This window comes from Artemia sp. Qi Xiang Cuo, chromosome 6 (assembly GCF_049724085.1).
Source record: "Artemia sp. Qi Xiang Cuo chromosome 6, ASM4972408v1, whole genome shotgun sequence".
Classification (NCBI taxonomy): Eukaryota; Metazoa; Arthropoda; class Branchiopoda; order Anostraca; family Artemiidae; genus Artemia; species Artemia sp. Qi Xiang Cuo.
The window spans coordinates 25,466,744-25,487,699 of record NC_142799.1 but is presented as its reverse complement, the minus strand read 5'-3'; the positions used below and the strand labels follow the sequence as shown (position 1 = coordinate 25,487,699).

The 20,956-nt window shown below is 34.8% G+C and overlaps 1 protein-coding gene across 5 annotated transcripts in view; it reads right to left on the bottom strand.

Annotated features, from left to right (window-relative positions):
• Window positions 1-183: 183 nt before the first annotated feature.
• LOC148951034 (poly(A) RNA polymerase gld-2 homolog A-like) overlaps window positions 184-20,956 on the bottom strand; it is a 96,174-nt gene continuing 75,401 nt past the window's right edge. For 4 of the 5 annotated variants that reach the window (XM_089090572.1, XM_089090576.1, XM_089090574.1 and 1 more), the window contains exons 7-10: window positions 17,663-17,791; window positions 14,719-14,905; window positions 12,400-12,518; window positions 184-3,704 (exon numbers count right to left, since the gene is read on the bottom strand). In XM_089090572.1, the coding sequence (XP_088946698.1) occupies window positions 3,574-3,704; window positions 12,400-12,518; window positions 14,719-14,905; window positions 17,663-17,791 (566 nt within the window). In that variant the 3' untranslated portion in view covers window positions 184-3,573. The remainder of the gene's footprint in view (window positions 3,705-12,399; window positions 12,519-14,718; window positions 14,906-17,662; window positions 17,792-20,956) is intronic. The other variant, XM_089090575.1, reaches the window with a different exon arrangement.

Below are 20,956 nucleotides of genomic sequence, written 5' to 3'. Positions count from 1 at the left end.
ATTATTTCTTGTCCTTTTTTTGCCATAATACCTCCTGAATTACTTAATTGCTTCACAATAGGGACAAAGCTGAATTACCGAATTACTGAAATTACCGGCTGCATGAATTAACGAAAGAATAAAGAATTGCTTACTCTAATACCTCTCAACTCTTACACATGTCAAGAAAAACACAACTTTATAAAATGCTTCGTTTATTGAATACCAAATAATTTTTTTTGTATAATTCTGACAACAATTTTAACATTTTTTTTTACTTATTTTGAGAACATGTCCATAGGGTAAGCAATCATAGTCAAATAATTAAGCATAAGCTAACAAGGGCACAAAATAGAAAATCACTCAATGGAAAATAAATACTAGAATTTTTTCCTATTTTAGCAATACTCACTATGGTCATAGATTTTGATTTGAAATCAACAAAGTTCATTTAAATGACACAGCCTTCCCAAGCCTAACAGGCATACCGTTTTTTTATGTATTGCCATTAAAAAACATTGAGGCATCAATATACTGCGAAGGCGTTCGTAGATTATTCAAGGATAACAGAACTCATCTGAAGTGCAAAACACACAAATATGGCACATCCTATTCTGACTTAAGATTATATGATGAAAATATGGTACGTTTTCTCTGCGTACTTGCTGGAAAAGGATTTTACCAGTGCGTCTAAACTTGCAATAAGCGGATATAATGGATGGCTCAATTAATATTTTCATTTCCTAAGGGTTGGGATTTCTTTAGGTGCACCTTTAGGCCAAGGAAAGCAAGGATATGTGATACTAATAATTTGCGCTTTGGCAATAACAACAAGAAAAAGTTAACAATAATAATACGAAAAGCAAATATTTTTTTTTGTGCATTTTTTAAATTCTTTAGTTTTTTCTCAATTTATGTATTTGTATATTTTTTTGGTAACGTCGTGACAGCATCAAAGGTGCTACTACAGACGCATTTTGAAGCCCTCAGTGCCCTATGGCCCGAAGTCGGATGTAACGAAACTTATTCATTTAAAACACTAAATATACAATAGCGCTTGGTTTCCTATTTTCTAATTCTTTTTTTTTTTAATACTACTTTCGGTTTGAAAAAAAAGAAGAAAAAAAGCAATAATATACTGAAATGGAATTGATTTCTTTTTGATAATCTTAAAGTAAAATACAAATATTTTAACTTTTTTTTCTAATGCGACTTTGTTTGAGAAAAAATAAAAAGCCATTATATACAAAGTGATTTTGATTTCTTTTTGAAAATCTTAAAATGATATATAGAAAGGCAGAAACGTACATACGTAATACTTTTCTGAGCGCAAAAGCCATCAAGCTTACTTACGAACAAAGATTTACGAAGTTAATTTTAAGATCGGACCAAATTCCTTAACCAATCTATTTATTATGAGAATTTTACATCTACTGGTTCATAGCTCAACTTCATGAAAGAGCTATACAAAGATGCAAAACAACTCTTCGAGAAGACTATTTGCAGGATTCAGTATTAAAGTGAATCAAGTCCAGACAAAAGTAATATTTAAATATAGATTCCTGAAGTTTCGTGAATTAAATAATATACAAATAATAATATCAAAAGTATATAAAAATAGCGTGAAAAATAATTAATTCCCTTCCTTTTGGTCAGGATTGCACAAAAAACCAACAGAAAATTGTAAAATTTATTTTCTATTACCATGAAGCTTAGAGCGGTCTGAGGCCAATAAACAAAAACAAAATTAGATGGATAACTCTTCAACTAACTTGACCAAAGCTTAAATTAGAACTTGTACTAGATTCACTTTAATACAGACTCCAAAGTATCTGTCCTTAATTGGTTTTGATGATAAAGGCTGGAGGTGTTGCAGACAACGATTAACTTAAAAGCAAGAAATCGAAAAAGAAAAAAAGATAAGAAAAGAGTTGGTAAAATAATTTAAGGAAAATTGAAATGTGTAACAAGTTAAAACAGATGACAGAATTACTCGAAGCAAAAAATGGTTAAACAAGAGAGGAAGAAAAAAGGCAACAACAGAGAATAGAATGTGTGCTGCCTATGCCACGAAGTCATAATTAATTTTATCACTAATTATTGGATATACAAGATACGAACCAGTGCAATTAAATCTTTACAAAAACAAAACTGTAAATAAATAAGTTAATATAAAAAAAATAAATAAATACCTAAATGGTTCAGCTGCAAATACGAGTCTGCCTTTGACGTTTCTCTTCTCAGTTTTTTCTCGTTTTTGAAGTTACAATAATAATTTTTTTTTCTAAGTAGAAAAAGCCAAACAATATATATTAGGAAAGAAGAAACTCTATTTCAGCCCCTAATTCCTCTCCAACCATGAATATATGGAAAGTGCAAAATATATTTTTTGAGCCGCCGGTAGAGTAAAGATTCAAAATCAGGCTAAATAGTTTTTTCCAAAAAAAGAGCTCTTTTGCACTCTTTAATTTCAAAGTTCTGCCAAGAATCGTAAGACTAAAGGGGCAGTTTAGGAAGAGAGGATGTAGTGATAAAAGCAATTTCTAAAATGAAGATTGGTAGGAGATATTCCAAACAGCGCTTAGGGGATCCTTTTGTTCTGGAATTTTTTGAAAAATCTAAAAAAAAATTATCAGTTTTTCAATTTCGGACAAATTAAAAAATATGTCTAATATTCTAGTAATCTTGTTCCCGACGAATGTTTTTTTAAGCGCTAAAAGTATAAAGTCTGATTAAATAGGACATACAGCTACTGCTCGAAGCGCTGTCAGCTTAAGCTAAGATATATCAATATTTTTTTTGTAAGATTTGGTGAAGGAAAGGTAAGAGCGTTCCACTTTCCTTGCTTATTTGAGAGACTGATGACTTGGGAACTAATTTTAAAGAGGACGAGATATTGCGTTACGCTCAAAATGATACTAGACAAAATTCAAAATTCTAGAAATTCAATTTAATTGCTATTTTTATGCAGAAAAGTGGGTAAATTTTCCGAAGATTCAAGGAATACAGGAGTTTGAATCCCATAAAGCCCTTAGTATCAATTGAGAAGTTTCTGAGATATTGTATGCTTTCAGTAAATATTATTAGCATGACCATAAAATAGCCTATAAAAAATTAGGTTTCTGAGACTGCTTTAGCATAGAATGAAACAAAAGAGAAAAATCAAACTGAAAACTTTTTCTTCTGAGGGAGAAAAAAAAAATAATAATAAATAAAAAATAAAAATTGGCCTAGAGACCTTAACTTTAGTTTACGACATTTTTCATTAGATTCATCCAGTAAGGTTACAAAAAAATAAAATAAAAATAAATAGCGTTAGGGAAAATCAGGCAAAACATTACTTCAGAAAGTTCCCTAAACTGAGCTACAATTAAAAACTTTACAGATATGAGGCACCGTGATACCAGAAACTTAAAAGCACAGCCTGTACGACTAGGCTTATTTGACAAAACCACAGGACTTTTTAGCACTATAACACCAAATAATGCATGGCTCATTTGGCAATATCCTTTTGCTTGAATTTTCATCCATTTTTTCTTGATTTTTTTTTTTAGCACCAATGTCTGGATAATTGAGGTCTAGAGTTTTTAAACGCTATCGCAATACAGACGAAAGTTCTCTTGTTTCCTTCAGCTTTTTGTATGAGTCTGTAAACACATGCATTATCTTTTCAAATCCTTCGAGTCCATAAACTGTTCGACCAACGTTGCTCCGGTCGAACGGCTCTGAAAAAAGAAAAATCAAACCTTTAAGCGTAATTTTTCACATATTCGGTGTTGCTAAGAAAATGGCTTAAATGCAGATTTAAGCATAAAAAAGCCTAAGCATACAATCATCTTTTTAAGCAAATTTGAGCAAGTCAATCTTAAAATGCAGTTACGGATATCCCATGTGCTCAAGCCCACTAGTAAAGACCAAAAATGTTGGACACCCCCCCCGCCAGATGATAGATGCATGAAAACAAAAAGCAGCATCAAATTTTCTTTTTGAATTTTTTTATAGCTTGCTTAACAGACTTGACCAGATTGGTCTCTGAACAGTTTGTATTATTTTCGATTTTTTTCAATCACTGACAAGTTTAATGCACATGATTGGAATCATGTGCATTTAAACCATTAAAGTCGTCCAAATCACCAGCACCTGTTGTTACAAATGACAGGAAACCTTGTACTAACTACAAAGGTTATTGCAAGCTAACAGCTTAAAATAATCATAAGGTAAATGCAGGGGTCGTACAGTCAGCAACGTCCAAAATTAAGGACTTAGGGACATTCCTAACACCGAAATAAGAACCAATTAGGGACCAAATTGGGACGGCATTTCAGTAACCAGATTAGCAAACCAAAGAACAGTACCCGTCGTGACTTTCCGGCTAACATGAAAGAAACCATAAGTCAAAAATCCTTGGAAGCTCATGGAAAAAGCTAAACACCGCTATACAGACTAACTTGTTTAGTCAAGCAGCTGATAAAGACTGCCTTGTCGCTGCTGTCCTAACAGTCTATTGTACTGCATTCTTTTTACCATAGCAGCTTCTTGAGCAGTCCAATGGGAAAAACCTGGGTTTGCTGTTACCTGTATGGGATACAGTTTCAGGCATCTTTAAAGTAGATATACGGGCATGTAGTTCTTTTCCCCACAATTTACTTCCCCCTTTCACGATTTCAAACCATCAGGTCGAATATTTGGATTGTCCACTAACAAATCTTAAAAACCAGAATAAAAGTAACTTAGTGCTCTGCAACCGAAAAAAATTCAACATTATATTAAAAAATTTTCTCAAGGACCACTTGGGCAGTTTTGGCGTTTCAAGAAATTATAACCAACGTCCAAATGTTTTTTTTTATTGCGCATGTATTCTCAATTGCTCATACTTGTCTCTGGGGCATCAAATCTTGTGAAAAGTAGTGCGCCGAGTCCTAACCTAGTAGTTTAGAGGTCAATTGCTGGCAAGTGGCTTTGCTAGTGTCACGTTATTAACACGTTGATATATATATTTTTTAAATTAAATTTTATAGCCGTACAGCTTATTCTTCGATCTTACTCGTCAAACTTAATTGACTAAGCGGCTGCACCTCCTCGCCCACCGCGACGCTTAAAGATAATAATAAATTCGATAATATAAATTCGGGTATTGGGAGATTTGGTAAAAAAATAAACAGAAAGTCCATACGCCCGCTTTAAAGTTGAGCCATGACTCAGCAGATGCTTTCCTTCGGTTAGATGAGATCAAAGCCACAACGCATACAATGATAATACTTAACAGTCATTAGCAGCCAACTAAAACATGTAAACATTACACCTGGACAAAGTCGCCATTAAAATTTATGCAGCATCATTTATGTAACTTGCGAATATTTCAAATAGAAAGGTTCACATATAAAAAACATAAAACGAACACTGAAAACAATAGGCGTGGCGGTAATTCTTAAGGTCCCTACTGGGGGATTTTTTTTTAACACATCTGAGATGAGGTTCAGTTTCCTTTTGCTAACTGTCGACTTAACTTTGTCCACGGCAGCTTTCAACTCTTTATGTTTATTGTGCTGGACTTTCAGACCATCTAGCATAGCTTTGGCAACTTGTAGTCCAACCAGGTCTTTTGAGTTGACGGCACTATCTAGCTTTCTAGCAGCTTCTTCCTGAAGTCAGAAATTTTTTCATGAACGGAAAGCTCTTCCTTCATTTTCTTTTCCAAAGCATCTATGGATTCCTTATCTTTGTCAGACCTCTTGGTCAACGCCAGACACTCTTTCTTTGTACTGTTTTTCTCTTCTTCTTTTTCCTCTTCGGATTTTCTAGCTGCTAAGCTTTCCAGGTACCTCTCGTAAGCCATTCTCCCAGACTCAGCGTAGGATATCATTTCAGAGGATATCGGGTACACTTCTACTTTTCCGCAGTATGGTTTTAGGGCATCTTTAATGGTCAATTTAGCATTAAGGATTCTCTCTAGCATCAGCGTTTGATGCTGATCAAGCACATTTTTTTACTCAGAAAAACCCCTTTCTACACTGGCACTTCCATGCGAAATGATGAGAGTTGACCATATAACATTCGTCAGATTTGAGTAGCTTTTATCCTTGCTACGTGTAAGGAGATGAAGCCAATAAGTATCAATGCGCTTGCCACAAAGGTCTCGAGGTTCTTCTTCCAATCGCATCAGAGCCCATTCATCTCTCAACCTATCTATATCAACGCAAACGGAAAAATCAACGCAAAAAAATCTTTTGAAAGTAACTGATCGAAAGCAATTTGGTAACATCCCTAAGTGTTCGACAAATTCTTACCTTGTTAATTTAATTGATTTTATTTTAAAACACCTGGATGAACCTGGGAAATGGACAAATTTAATTGCAATTGATTTCAGAAAAGCATTTGACCTTGTTGATCACAAAATCCTTTTAGAAAAAATGGTGGAAAAAAATATACCCAGCTTTATTATTAAAATCATCAAGAGCTTCTTAACAAATAGAGAGCAAACTGTGAAGTATAAAGACCAATTTTCCACTTCTCTGCCAGTTTTTTGTGGAATTCCACAAGGAACTGTGATTGGGCCGCTGGGCTTCCTCCTCATGATAAATGAAATTGTTGCTGAGCTGGAGGACAGATGGAAATACGTTGAAGACTTGTCCTTAACAGAAATCGTATCTAAGGATTCGAAGAGCAATGCTGCTGGTTTCATTGACCAAGTTACCTCAGAGGCAGCTGAACTTTCTTTTCTTTCTTTTCTTCGGAATACTCAACCGTCTTTCGAACCTCCTATTGCTTCCGAGCTAATAAGCCATAAAATAACTTTACTTGGTGTGGTGATTTCTTCTGACCTCTCATGGCGGGAGAATACAAAGACAAATTGTAAAAAAAGCTAACGGCGCAATCCAAATGCTAAAAACACTAAAAAAATTTCGAGTTCCCAAGGACAAGCTGAAACTAATATTTTACACTTTTATCCGCCCCTTAGTTGAATATGCTTGTCCGGTTTGGCACTTTGCCCTTACCCAGGATGAAACTGATAAAATAGAACGAGTTCAGAAGAGATCACTGCAAATCATTTATGGCGGTTTTCCTCTACCTTACTCCTTTTACCTCAAATAATTTAAACTTGAATCCCTTTCTTCCCGCCGAGAAAAATTATGCCAAAGATTTCGCTCCTCCCTCCTTCAACATCCCACCTACCGATCATTCTTTCCCCCCCCCCCTTTTGTCCCTATAAGATCTTGTCCCCCCAGGGAAGTGCCTGAGAAGGTTCCGAAACTAACCCCAGTCCACTGTAACACCTTGCACTACAGTAAAAGCTTTGTGCCAAGTTTTGTGAAATATTACAATGATCTCTTGTGTTTTTAGTCTTTAGTTTATTTTATCCTGACGAATTTTTATTAGACAAATTTATTCTCAATTTCAAGTGTTTTTATCCCTTAGTTTATTTATCCTGACGAAGTTTTACCAGACAACTTTATTTTGCTAATTATGACTAAGAGACATCATATTTGGGCTTTGCCCACGAGACCTATGTCTTGTTTTTTAATTAAATAATTTGAATTATGCCGTATTGCCGTACTTGTTTATTATGCGCCACTCATTCAAGTTTATGCTGTGTAAAACTTGAGAACAAACCGGTTTCTTCGTTAGTTTTTTTTTTTCAGCTTAGCAAGAGAAAAGACAAAGACAACAAACAGAATATATGAGATACGTATAATTTAGGCTATATATTTGCACATGAAGGGGGGGGGGGTATAGTATTTAGACAGTTTGAAATCAGAAAACGATTCTTTCTAGGTATATGGCCACTAAATATTACAGAAGAATAGCGAGGTATCTGGAAATTTAAAAAAAAAAAGAAAAAAAAAAAAATCCCAGTATAAAGTAAATTTAATGTTTCATTTCATTGTTTTTTTTCCAAGTGTTAAGTGTTTTTTTAGTTAAACACCTAGAACCTAAACATTATGCCTTTACTAGCATAAGAAGAAAGGTCAGTAATTCAATGATCTATTTCTGCTTTTTTATATGTAATAAATAATGGAGACAGAACTTTGGAAAGTAGTGAAACAATTATGTCGTTAAGTGAAAGTGATAGTTACTAGGGGTGGACTGTCACTAGCGATAAATCACTAGGATTAACAACCTTGGACGAAAGGGGAATTTCTCGGAGCCGATTTTTTTCGAGAAGACAGATGTTTGGGGAAATCCCCAAAAATTCGGGGACTAGTCAAAGCACTGGTATTTTCAGACAAAATCTGCCAACAAATTTCACTAGGTCAAGAAAACTGCCAAGTAGCAATGCTACTACTCTACTCCACTTTTTGCATACCCCCCTCCCCTCCCCCCCCCCCCCGCAATGTGCTAATATATAGCCCAAATTTTTATAAGTGCAATGCATTCTATCACCCGTCACTGGTCTTTGTATGCTATGAAACCGGTTTCGTGAGATCTAACCTAAGCGTATTTCTTGAGTGTGTTTCATTTAATTAGCAAGTAAAGTTAAAAACTCACTATTTGATTATAATTCCATTTTATTGAAGGTATACAATCCAGAGGCATTGATTCATCATGACCCAATTAAAAACCGATTTACAAATCTTTTGAGAATTGCCATATTTACTTTAGGTTGTTTAGCATCCCTCTTGTTTAAAACTGTGTACCTGTAAACTGAACCAGCTGTGACAAAATAAATATCCAGAAAAGCTCATGGGAAATATATAATTTTATATACTTGAGTGTTAGGGAGGGGGAGTCAGGTAAAGAAAAGTTCCAAAGCTGCTGACTGCAGGTAGCGGAATTTGACAGACTTCCAAAAGCTACCAACACTTTAAGCAAAATAACTTGTGTTCTGACAGACTTTCTTTGAGCAAAATTTATTTTTATATGGAAAAATGGTATTTTCAGATAAAATCTTTGCACGGCGGCCCAATAGCAATAATGACCTCGCCACCCTTTACAAGACTGTTCGATTTACTTTACTAGTTAACTAATAAGACAAATAAGTAGATTTTGCAGTTTTATTTGTTTCTTTGTTAACTTTGAACGTTTTATTTGACGAACGGATTCTAAGTTGACTAAAAAGTGAGCAATGATACTACTAGTAAAAATCTTTGTTCTTCAATATCTAATAAGCATTTCTGGCAAGAAGTCAAACTAACTTTCTCAGTTAACCTTATGGCAAATAAAACTCTAAAAGCAAAAAAGTAGACTTGTTAGTTAACTTAGTTTTGCTAAATCAAACGCAACTAAGATTCAGCCTGGGCAATGTCAGCAACGGCAGCTATTTGCCACCTACCCTACAAAACGCCCTCACTGATGTGATGCCTTGGATGCAACTATCTATCTATCTACGCAACATCAATACTAATTAACTGAAAGTAGATGGCGCAATAAAACCCCCTGCTACGCGCTGTAACTCCTAGATGGTGGGGTGAGATAAACTAACTCATTGGCACTGGCTAATGGCTTCTTTGGTTTAGGCAATTATGGACTAAATAAAAAAAAAAACAGACAAAAAAGAGGAACAGAAATAGGGACTATAGGGACTATTCTTCTTTTTAGAGACCGTTTTAGGGACTTTTGGAATTTTAGGGACTTGGGACCTTTGTACGACCCCTGTAAATGCAAACGTGATACGGGAGCATACACATTTATTAACCGCGACTTATGAGTTGCATGTGTTGCTCCGCAACTATAACCCATGGGTCACAATTGCTTCAACACTCCACAGAACCTTGGCACAGGAAATCTAATTATTCACGACCAACAAATCTCAGCTTTAATCACGTGACATTGCAGATTAATTCTTTAATTTTCGTTGAAATTTTTTACTTTTGTAGAAAATGAAGTCACTAGAATAAACACTTTCAGTGGCGCTAGTCATTTTCCTATAATCTGATGTTAAATCCCCAAAAAGATCACAGTTTTTTGCAAAGGCTTTGATTTGCCAATTCATACATCTTTAGGAGTTACAGCGACAAATTCTTACCGGGCATTAGATAAACAATACATGTTTGTTTGAGATGATCTCTTTGATGACGGCGATTTTTATTCGCTTCAAATTTGATTTTTCAGTAAAGAAAAAAATTGGTGCAAAATTTTATTTAATACCTCCCCAAAAGCGAATTCTACAACAAAGGATTGCCATGAAACTTGAACAATATCCCCATCTTACCTAATTCCTTTAATGATAGCACTATCAGTATATCAGACTAGATATCAGATAGCCGTGTTAGCCGGAAATATAATTTTAACTCCTCAACTAGCCCAAATAGCTAAAATGAACCCCAAGACCAGAGCTGATCCTTATATTCCTCGAATCACAATATTTTTGTTTTATGTTTGGAGGTTTGAATGAAAGTGTATATCATTTGATGTGTAAACGTGAAGAACTGAATGATTGGAGAATTGAAGTATTTGGTAGAGAGGGTTTTGATTTTGTGTGGTTGGTGAGAGCGTGCGCGGATGAATGTTTTATGAGTGTAAGAAATTTGGCACGATTTCCCATCTCGCGTTGGATCACGGAGCAAGGTTTCTGTAGGATTATGTTAGAATTTTTGTTATTTCCGTGTACTAGTTGTTTGTTTTAATTATTTTCCATGCCCTTTGGGCTTTTAGCGCAAATAAATTATATCCTATAGTTAAATATTAAAAGCGTTATCGTTAGGAGCCCAAGAGGATGTCTCCTCTATTGAAGGACAAAAGAATTATTTTCTGCAACTCAGGAGCAAAGTTATTATTTTTTTCAAAGTGGATTCTTTTTGAGCTAAAGCAGAATTCTTGGGTCTTTTGATCCTGCAGCTGTAACTTACAACAAAAGGACAAGACATGTATACTTGGATTCACTAGTCTCAGATCTATCCCTTCACCAAGCCAGAATTATAATATTACTTAAATTTTCAAACTTCATATTTTTATTTTCATCTCCATATTTCTATTTTTAGCCTTAATATTTTGAACTTTAAACGCTTTATTACTTATACTGGAGCTTAAAATTCATTATGGTTGCAATTCAGGAACGGTAACCATTATCGAAATTAGTCTTAATAGTAAGATGTCATTCTGTAAGAAATTTAAGGGAGTTTGGAAAAATAGTCTGAAACCCTTAAAAAGTAACACCGGATCGAAACAAAAGTACACCATTGGAGTGACCATGATCGAAAACCCATATAGGAAACTTACAGTCTCCTGGCTTCAACAACAAGGAAAACCACTTTTTTGCTTGGCTAGCACTGATGTCCTTTTTTCTTTTTTATTCCTCCACTGCTAGCGGGGCACTGGAACTTTACAAAGAGCTGTCATGTGACGTCACGAACCAACAAGTAATAAAAAATGTGGCAACACGAAACAGATAAGCATGGACCAGGTCATTAACGAGAAACAATGTCAGTATAGTGTGTAAAAATGTAATTATTAGTGAAAAAAAATCTGTTTCCCTACTTCAGTAATTCGGACAGATAAGCACTTGAACGAGGCCTTGACCCTGCCAACCCAGTTAGTAAATACAAGCCATCGTAAGCTCAAAAGTAAAAACACCTCAAATCCAATGAGTTATTCCCGAGTGATCACTATCAATCAGGACTCATTAGAGAAATACACCAGACTTTATGAATCTCACCGCTTTAAATTGCTGACCCAGGCATAGTGTCACGCCTACCCTAAGTTATTAAATATGGTATCCCTATGATAGCAAATGAAAGGTAGGAACACGATTAACTAGTTAAAGTATAGGAATTATTGAGCCTGTATTTATCGTGGCTACTTTGCAAAAGTCATAAACCTCTGATTACAAATGTACTTTAGTGAGATAAAAACCCAAATAACACTTGGGTAATCTTCTTAATCATGAAGTTATAAAAGTAGATAAAGTCTGTATTCATTCGAAAATAAATAAGAAACTAACGAAGCTGTACATTTGCCTAAATCTTCAGCTGTCTTCCTATTGGCGAATCTGCAGCCAATCAAAGCTTAGGCAAAATAAAAAAAAAGAATCGGCCAATATAAAGTAGAATGAAAAACAAAAACAATATAAAATTATTTTCTAGGTTAAATGGCCCATTTTTCACTAAAAAGAAGGATCCAAAATGTTTACAATCAATTTTCTATCAAGTCTTACAAATAATAAATTGTTAAATTCTTTTACAGATATCACTATCAAATTTATTTACAGATATTTACAGATAAATTTATTAAATTTAATTCATTTACAGATAAATTTATAAAATTTACAGATAACTACTACAGATATCAAAATGGAGTTTGACATGGAAACTAAGACTATTACAAGTTTGAGAAAAAAACTTTGTGCCTAAATATTGTTAAATTATTATCCAAACATCAAGCAATTTTCCCTATTTTTGATCTTAGAAGGGGAACGGAGGGGGAAGGGCTTCAACCTTAGTTAAACAAATGAAGGAATCACATATAATTCTTCTGAGACCTTACCTTCGATACTGATAAATTTCCATTCACTACCATAGTAATTATCATAGTTCCATTCTGTATTCAAGTCCTTCACTGGAATTTTACCACCAAGGCGAACGGACATACAATGATCCCGAAAACTAAAAAAAAGTATTCTAAAAAATTCACTACAAAAAAATTAAACAAAGAGACTAAAAATTCAGATTATCTGTTCCGTCATTAAAAAAAAATTTTTTTTTTTGGAAAAAATCGATAGCCAGCATAGAGAGCAACTATGGTTTTGTAAAGAATAAAGAAAAAGAAAACTACCAAAGTTTGCTCTTTAAATGATATTGCTGAAAAATCAAACGGCACAATATTTCAATTCAAAAATTGCAACAAAAGCCAATATATAAAAAAAGGAACAAATAACTAAAAACTGAGACGCAGAAACAACTCTAAAACCAAAATCTGAAAGCTGAAAAAACTGCTTGGTCTACGAGAACTCTTTGACTTCGTTACTATCTATATCGTTTTTCTGTTTTTCCCTTTAAAGATAGATCCCAAATAATTGCAACCAGACGAACGGACCAAACGGACAAACTGGACCAAAGCAGGCGAACGAACATACAATGGTCCCGAAAACTAAAAAAAAATATTCTAAAAATTTATTACACAAAATTAAATAAAGAGACTATATCTTTATTTTTTTTTTTTTTTTTTTTTTCTCTCTAAAGATAGATCATAAATAATTGCAAGCATGACCCCAAATAATCGTTGTTTGGACCCATGCTTGGACCAAATAATTGCAAGCATCAAGTTTGAGTCCAAAAGTCATGGACAATAAGAGAGTCCATAAATTTATCCTCGAACTATCCACTTGACTGCTTCAACAATTTTTTCAGAAATGAAAAAAGGAGGCGAATTTACGCCAGTTACCTTATACCAATCTTTTCCACATCAATTTTTATAAATTATAAGAAGAATAAGAAAACTTAAAAAGAAAACAATGACTATTGTGATGGCTCTAGGCCGCTAAAAATTAAGGGTCTGGTATGGTACTAGTCAGCCATTTATCTAAGTTTTTACCCCAGAACTGTGTCTGTTGAACTTCCTTTTAAGGGAACTAACAGACTGGTTTTTGGGATACATCTTCTTGGGAGACCATTCCAAAGAGAGGTACAGCATCTTATTAAGCTCTTCTTCATAAGGAAAATCTCTCCTCTACGCATGTACCTCCTATAATTCAACTTTTTGGAGAAATGGTAAGCCCTATCACAGTCGGTTTTGACGGAAGCACTGGTTAAACCTCAGTTATAAAAAACTTAAAAAAAAAACAATTACACTCGCCGGTGGTAATTCGAAACAGGGACCTACCCAGGGGAAGTCCGAAATGCTATTTCTTTCTCAAATTTCTGGGCATTTCTTATTCAAATTATCCACAATTTTGTTTCTACCATTAAACCTCCCCCCCCCCCCACCCCCTTTAAAAAAAATCCCTTTTTAAATGTTTGTATCAAAAGGCAGTTTGCTACACAACAAAAATTTTATTTGAGAGACAGAAAAGGGGAATATGAGTTTTAATAGGCTTTTAACAGGCCTTCGGAATAAGACAGGCAAAATTTTGGTACAAAAGGCCCAAAATTACATCTGTTTCTTCAATATAGAAAAAGTGACACAAACACATTCTGGAAAAATTAAAACGACTCATCCCGACACCTAAATAAGATATGTGAAAACGGATCGTGAAATGGACAAAGCGATCGACATAATACCTTTTGAATCGCCACGGCCACGCTCTTCGGTAGTTGATAATTTATTCTGCTGACTAGCTTGTTAAAAAAAGAAGAAAAAATGGTCACCACAAATGTTGACACATTGCGTTTTTAACAATTACGACAAAGATAATTACTTGAAAATTTAGCGTTGGCTTAAAGAGAGGCTATCTATAATAAAATTTTAAAAGAGCTTTGATTTGAAATTAATAAATATGATCTTTTTCTTCTAAGCAGGGAAGCCAATAGGCAAACAAGTGTGTAATACTTCCCTTGGATTACAAACACGGCATGTTTATACAAACTCAAGATATAAACATAACTGACGTTATCAAATCTGTATTTAGCTATGAGTAGCATTCGTTCACCATTTTGAATATTAAATCAATAATTTCATATTTTCTGAAACAATCCTGTTCTTCAGATCACAGAAATTACAAGAGAAACTAAAACTTCCAGATTTATTTTTCCCTCCTAAGAACTGAAGAATGGTTTGAAGACAGTATAAATCATAACACCCAAAACAGACTAAAGGGCTGATTAAAACGTAATAAAAAGCAATGATGGACAAAAGGAACAAACTTACTTAAACCTATTTGCATAGTAGTCTAGAAATCCTAAAAAGAGATCACCAATTGATTCTTGGTTCTTTGAACAGAACCTGTTCAGCTCATATTCGGTTAGAGGTTTTAATCGACCCAATGCCACATTTGGATGAAAATTCCGATCATACATCTGTTGTAGACAAGGCAACACTCGCGGGGACGTACCACCTGAATAAAAGAGAATTATTCAATACTTTTGCAAAATGTCGCTTTAAATTCCCATGAGAAGAACGTAAAGACTTGAACAGAAAAGCGAGGGGGAGGGTATCGAAAAATTATGGCAAGGACATCCATTTTTTTCATATTTTTGGCCCCTCTTCTTAAAACCCCCTGACCCCATCCTCCCTACCTTTCAACGGTCGGACCTGTGCCCATTTATGTATGCAGATTAGGTAAAACAAGACAAAAGCTTTTTATAACCATAACAACTCATAAGTCAACAAATAATGTATTAATAATTTGGGCCAGTGCCTTACTCCTCCCCCATCGTCCTTTGTTAAATTCCAAAATTTGTAAATCCACCCCCCCCTCCCTACATTTTCCATGTTAGCCAATTTTTTTTTTTTTTTTTTACGAATTTTTCTCTCGACCCCAGAAAAGGTCGCATTCCCCCACCCCCAATAAAGAAAAAATGATCTCTTTGCAGCCTAGTTTTTGCTTAAAGACTCACCCTTACAAATTAAGTTCGTGCTGCGAGTCAATGGAGAAGAAATCAAAGTGAAAAACTCAAACTAAAAAAAGAAAAGAAGAAAATCATTTTCTTCTACAAGAAGAAAATAACAACAAAGCAAGACTAAAGGTTCATCACCCTTACTATGTGACTTGATATACTATTTGTAATACTAACTAACAGGGTAACTGAGGTTCTTGTCTTTTTTAAGCTTTGGAACAGTATTTTGATATTATAAGTAACATGAAATAAATACATTTTAAGCGGCTATGGATGGATTATGGATATGGATAGAGGCTATATCGGAACTCATGGATAGATTTTGAAAACTAATATTAAGATGACTATGTCACTAAAATTAGGAATAAATGAATAAATGAGGATGAAGAGTGGACAGTTTCTGTCAATGCATTATTTGAAAGCCTGGGGTTGCAATGAAGATGTAAAAAGAGCAATCGACAAAAGACAGGATGCTGATTTTGCAGTTGAGAAAGCTTGGAAGAAAAGAATAGAATTTAGTGACACAAAAGCCCAAAGGGCCGTGGTTACAAAAACAAAGACACTTTCATACAAACTTAAATTGGCACAAAAGTATAATCTAGGCCGGTGAACTATCACCCTCATCCCTAAACTTCAAAAAACCTTTCTCTATGTTCTATACCCATCGCCAGGAACCGAGTCTCTTTATACCTCCCGTATCTTTCCTTGCTAACAAATTTGTTATCTCATCTCTCTCCCAAATCTCAACCCAAAACAATTCTTTTCTTAAATCTATTTATTCACTACACTTCCCCAGAAAATGAACCAAATCTTCCTCTTTCCCGCACATGGGACAGAAGTAAGGACCAAAAACTTGCCTAACCTCTACCAGATCCTTCCTTCTCTCACCTACTGGCAACCCATCTGACCTAACACAAATAATACACTTTAACTGCCTCTTTTGAAGCCCCGCCGTAAAATACTATTCTTCCCCCCACTGTTCCTTAGCCATTGCATATAACTCCAGTGACCGGGTCTCATTCACTCGCGCATGCCACACCTGTATCTCATGGTCCCTTAACCTCTCCCTGACCCTACCTGCAACTTCTCCTTCGTTTAATCCAATCCCTAGCCCACCATTCCATAGCTCTGAAAATTCACAATCATCCAATATCTTCTTTATTTGAGATGAATACGTATCACTCTTTGGGATCCTCAGAGCTTCTAAATATGCTGCTTTTGTTATCCTTACACTGGGCATACTCAGGATTTTCTCAGAACTAATAGAATGCTCAGTTTTAGAAATAAGATTAGGGCACTAAAAATGACACCAATGAGAATGATCAAAGAAGGCCCTGAAACGCGGAATTCGAAGAGCTAAGCTCATGACGTCATTTAGCAAGGAATTGACAAATTCTCAATGTGAACGGGTTTAAGAAAAGAAGGCATTAACATGAATTAAATTTAAATTTAGCTATTTAATATTCATTATTAATAAATACTTAACATGACCACTTCCCCTTCAAATGTCCTGGTATGATATGGAGGAGAAATAATCAAACAAATCCACAAAATAATAATAATAATAAAAATACATTAACCTAAAAAAAGGAAAAGGCATAACTATAACATCATGTACCCTGCTACCACTAAATTAACACTCAACTCCTTCCTTAACACAGATCAATAAAAATAAAAATAATAGTATTGATGATTTAAAACCCTCTTACGCGGAATCCTTTTTAAAAGATTATTTCTTTCTAAGTATTCTTCCAATATTAATCTTCTATCAAGTATAATTTTATATCTTTACTAGAAAATTTTCAAAATAATTTGGTTATCTTCTACTTCACGGAAAAATTACAAAATCTACAAAAAACAAAACTTTGAGACACAGCTTTAAGTTACAATCAAATTCTGGTCGATTCCCTGGACGAAAATTCCGTTTGTTTCTGTTCTGAATCATAACCAATTCAACATGAAAATTCATTTCTCTCGACGACAAAATTATGTCTAATCTTAGGCCTACTGTTTATACATTACATAAATTTACTGCTGATACTTTTCTTTTTACACATATTCAAAAGTCCCCTTTTCCCAAAATTTTTTGCTAGCAATTTTGTTAGCTAGAACTTACATAGCAATATCGCTTAGTCATTTTGGCTCGACAACCTTTTCTGCCAGAGCTTTGCTTTATAGTGGTCTAATAACAAATTCCCACCTATACTATATAAACATTTAAACTATAAGCGAAAATCCGACATTGTAAAACTTACATTGTAGATAGTGAATAACCATTAAACTTAACGCATAACTTGATAATGTTGTAGATCTGGCATCATTAATGCCCTGAAACTTGGCCCAGAGCTTCACAATCACAGCAAGCGGCCGTACACGCCAATCTACTGAAAGAAAAAACATTCATCAGATCAAGTCATTCAGAGAATAAAAGAATGGCAAATATTCTACGCACTTCATATAACACGGATGAAGAGGAAGAAATGATCCAACATGCACTGTCTTTGGTGCCTTTTTATGGAGAAGCATAAAAATGTTTCGTAGTTTTTTATGCTTTTTTTTTTATACAAAAGTACGTAAAGTTTTTGCTCGATAATTTACTGAAAAAAAAACGGCAGATAACCGTTATACCATTATTGTACAACAATTTGCCTTATTTGTGCTACAAATCCATCCATGAACTTTTGATAATGCTGAAAGATAACAAAAATAAACGTTTAGAGGGGTGAGTTTAAGGACTCAAGTGCAATTTAATGATGTAGCAATTGGTACATTTGGATAGAACATTGAAAGGTGCATTTCTCAAGGAACACTCATAAGAGCTAAGGCTCTCTATAACCGTGCTGTGCTGACCCGCCTTTAAAACGTGGTAGTGATCTGGATACAAAAATGATTTAAAGTGTTTTTTTTTTTTTACAAGTAGGCGAAGTTATTGCTATGAATTTTATTGTGGGCTCGTAATCGAACGATTACCGGCAGCTACGGGATATCTCACTCAAGTATCGCTGCATCGGTACGGTTGATAGCTTTTCATTATTCTCTAGATCCAAATCACAGTTTTGTCAGATCAACTGTGTGAATCGTTGTCTATATCTAGGCAAGGGTAATTATTTTGTTGTTTCTTTTTATTTGTACTCCACGGTGTATCATTTTTATGTTTCTAGTTAATAGTAAAAACAATTATTATTACTATTATTATAATTACACGTTATGTTCGTAGTGAATGGGGTGAGAGGAAATCGTAAGAAAGGATTTAAAAGATATTTAAACTTTTTGGGAGGGTGTAAAGAGGGAAGCTTTGAACTGATTAGGATGGAGAAGAGCGCGCGCAACTCTGTTAGCCTTGGATGGCTTGGTACTGTAGTGAGTTATTAGTATATTAGTACTGTATACTAGCCAACTACAGGCCACTGTTAAAGTAATGATGTATGTGTATAAATTAGTCTATCTGAGCAGGCAAGAGGTTGGGTAGCAGCGCATAGGCTTACAGGTAGCTTAAATCCTGACTTAAACATAGAATTGAGAGAAACAAAAGGTTTAAGAAAATAATATTCTATTTAACAGCTTACATTTACAGCTAAATTTCAACATAGGAATATTGGCAATTATTGCCGATGGTGGAAAGAAACTGGATGAATATTCCCTACATTTTTAGAAATTAAATACCAACTTGTGAAGGTTAAACTACTTCCCAAGTAAGTCTGAAAATCCCCTTGAATTCCGCAATTCCAGTTTCTGCCAGATACTTGATTAACAGTTCTAGAAGTTGCGACATAATCTTTGAGCATGAAATATACCCCTAAATTTTTGCAGTCAAATGTTCTGGGAGCTTGCAAAAATAATGTGTTTAAACAGAATGTTTCAACACCAGATATATAACTCATTCCCATTTTTGCAACTAAGAGTGCTAGAAGTTAATTACAAAATGATGTTTTAAAACAGGCGAATCTACTTTGTATCTAAATGTTCAGGAAAATAATTGCCACCGAATTATTCTTAATTCTAAGACATAAATTATTAGTTAAATCAAGTACCTTTATTTTCATTTTTATTGTGTCCATATAAGAAGCGTAGTTAATTAGTTTTCTAAGACTCGGAGATTACATTTCGGGTCTTATTTCGGAAAGATGCTATTCGACGCCACTTATCCCTTAGACTTTTGGCACATCATAAAACAGGATAAAAACATCTCTTCATGGGCTGCACCATTTTAAAAGTGACTCTACTTTCAGATACGTTGCATCAAAGCACCGAAAATATACATTAAGTTTAACATACGCTTTTATTCCGCTGTTGCTCTACAATCGCTCCAGTACGGTAAGCTTAGATACACACTATAGTACGCAACAATAGTACATGTGAATGAGCCAACAGTAATTTCAGAAAAAATATTTCGGCGGGAACTTCTAAGGAATCAAAACTTCTAACAGAAAACTTTAACCACACGTCATTGGTGAATCAAGGATTCTGCTGGGAGTTGGGGAGGGGGGGGGGGGAGCGAAGGGTTGGTTGACAGATTGCCTAGAATTTTGATTAGTTTCTCTAGTACGACAGAATCGTAGGCAAGAACTTTGAAAACGTCTTCTTTTGTTCGAAATACTTTGACAAATGTAAGAAAAAATCCATAAGTGAAATGCATCTAAACCGGGGAATTAATCCCTTCGCCTAAATCCACTGCTGTCTACTTTAATAGAGCCTAATCCACTTAATTGGTTTCTCATCCTATTCCCTTAGTCGATAATACTAGGACTATAATGCTCTGCTTGCCAATACAGAGCACCAGGGTTCAATCCCCGCTGCAGCAAGGTTGGGCGACAAGCTTGCTTCTTGTCCCTGTAAAGACATACAGCAACTGAAACGTCGACCCGACGCCCTATGCGCCAGCAATGGCTCAGAAGGAACTTTATCGTTGTTTTTAAATTTACTGAAGGGTTTATTTAAGCTGGGTTGCATTTGACATTTACTTATGGCAACTATAAGCCCTTTACTGATGATGGCACCTATTCTCCATGCAACTAAATTATCAATCTTTTGATTGGGGAGTTTTACTCCCCAATTGGGGAGTGGGCACTCAAGAATGACCTAGTAATTTATTTTCCCATAATAATTTCTTTTTTTTAAGCAAAATTGTTCAACAAGATTTGCAAATATGGGTACTGGAGGTTCCTTATGGAGACAAGTGTCCGCATAGTTATGGACTTTGTTTGCACCTAACCTGCTTTGCAGAATTTTATTTATAATTCTCTACACTCTTGGGTTTTTTTCATGACAAGATTTATGGCATCAGACTCAAAAAACTTAAGGCCTGATATGTTTCTATTTAACCATTTACGGACGTTTTCTCCCTAGAGATCTGTCTGTTAAATTTTCTTTTAAAGTCATCAACCGATGGGTTTTCGGGAACAGATGATATCCTTCGGGAAGAATGACATCCTTCAGTATATGATTCAAAATTTATTGCGACAAGCCTATGGCTTTCTCCTGAATTGAATAAAATAAATAAAAAGAGGATACAGCGAATCACCAAACTATTGTTCAAGTACCCACTGGGA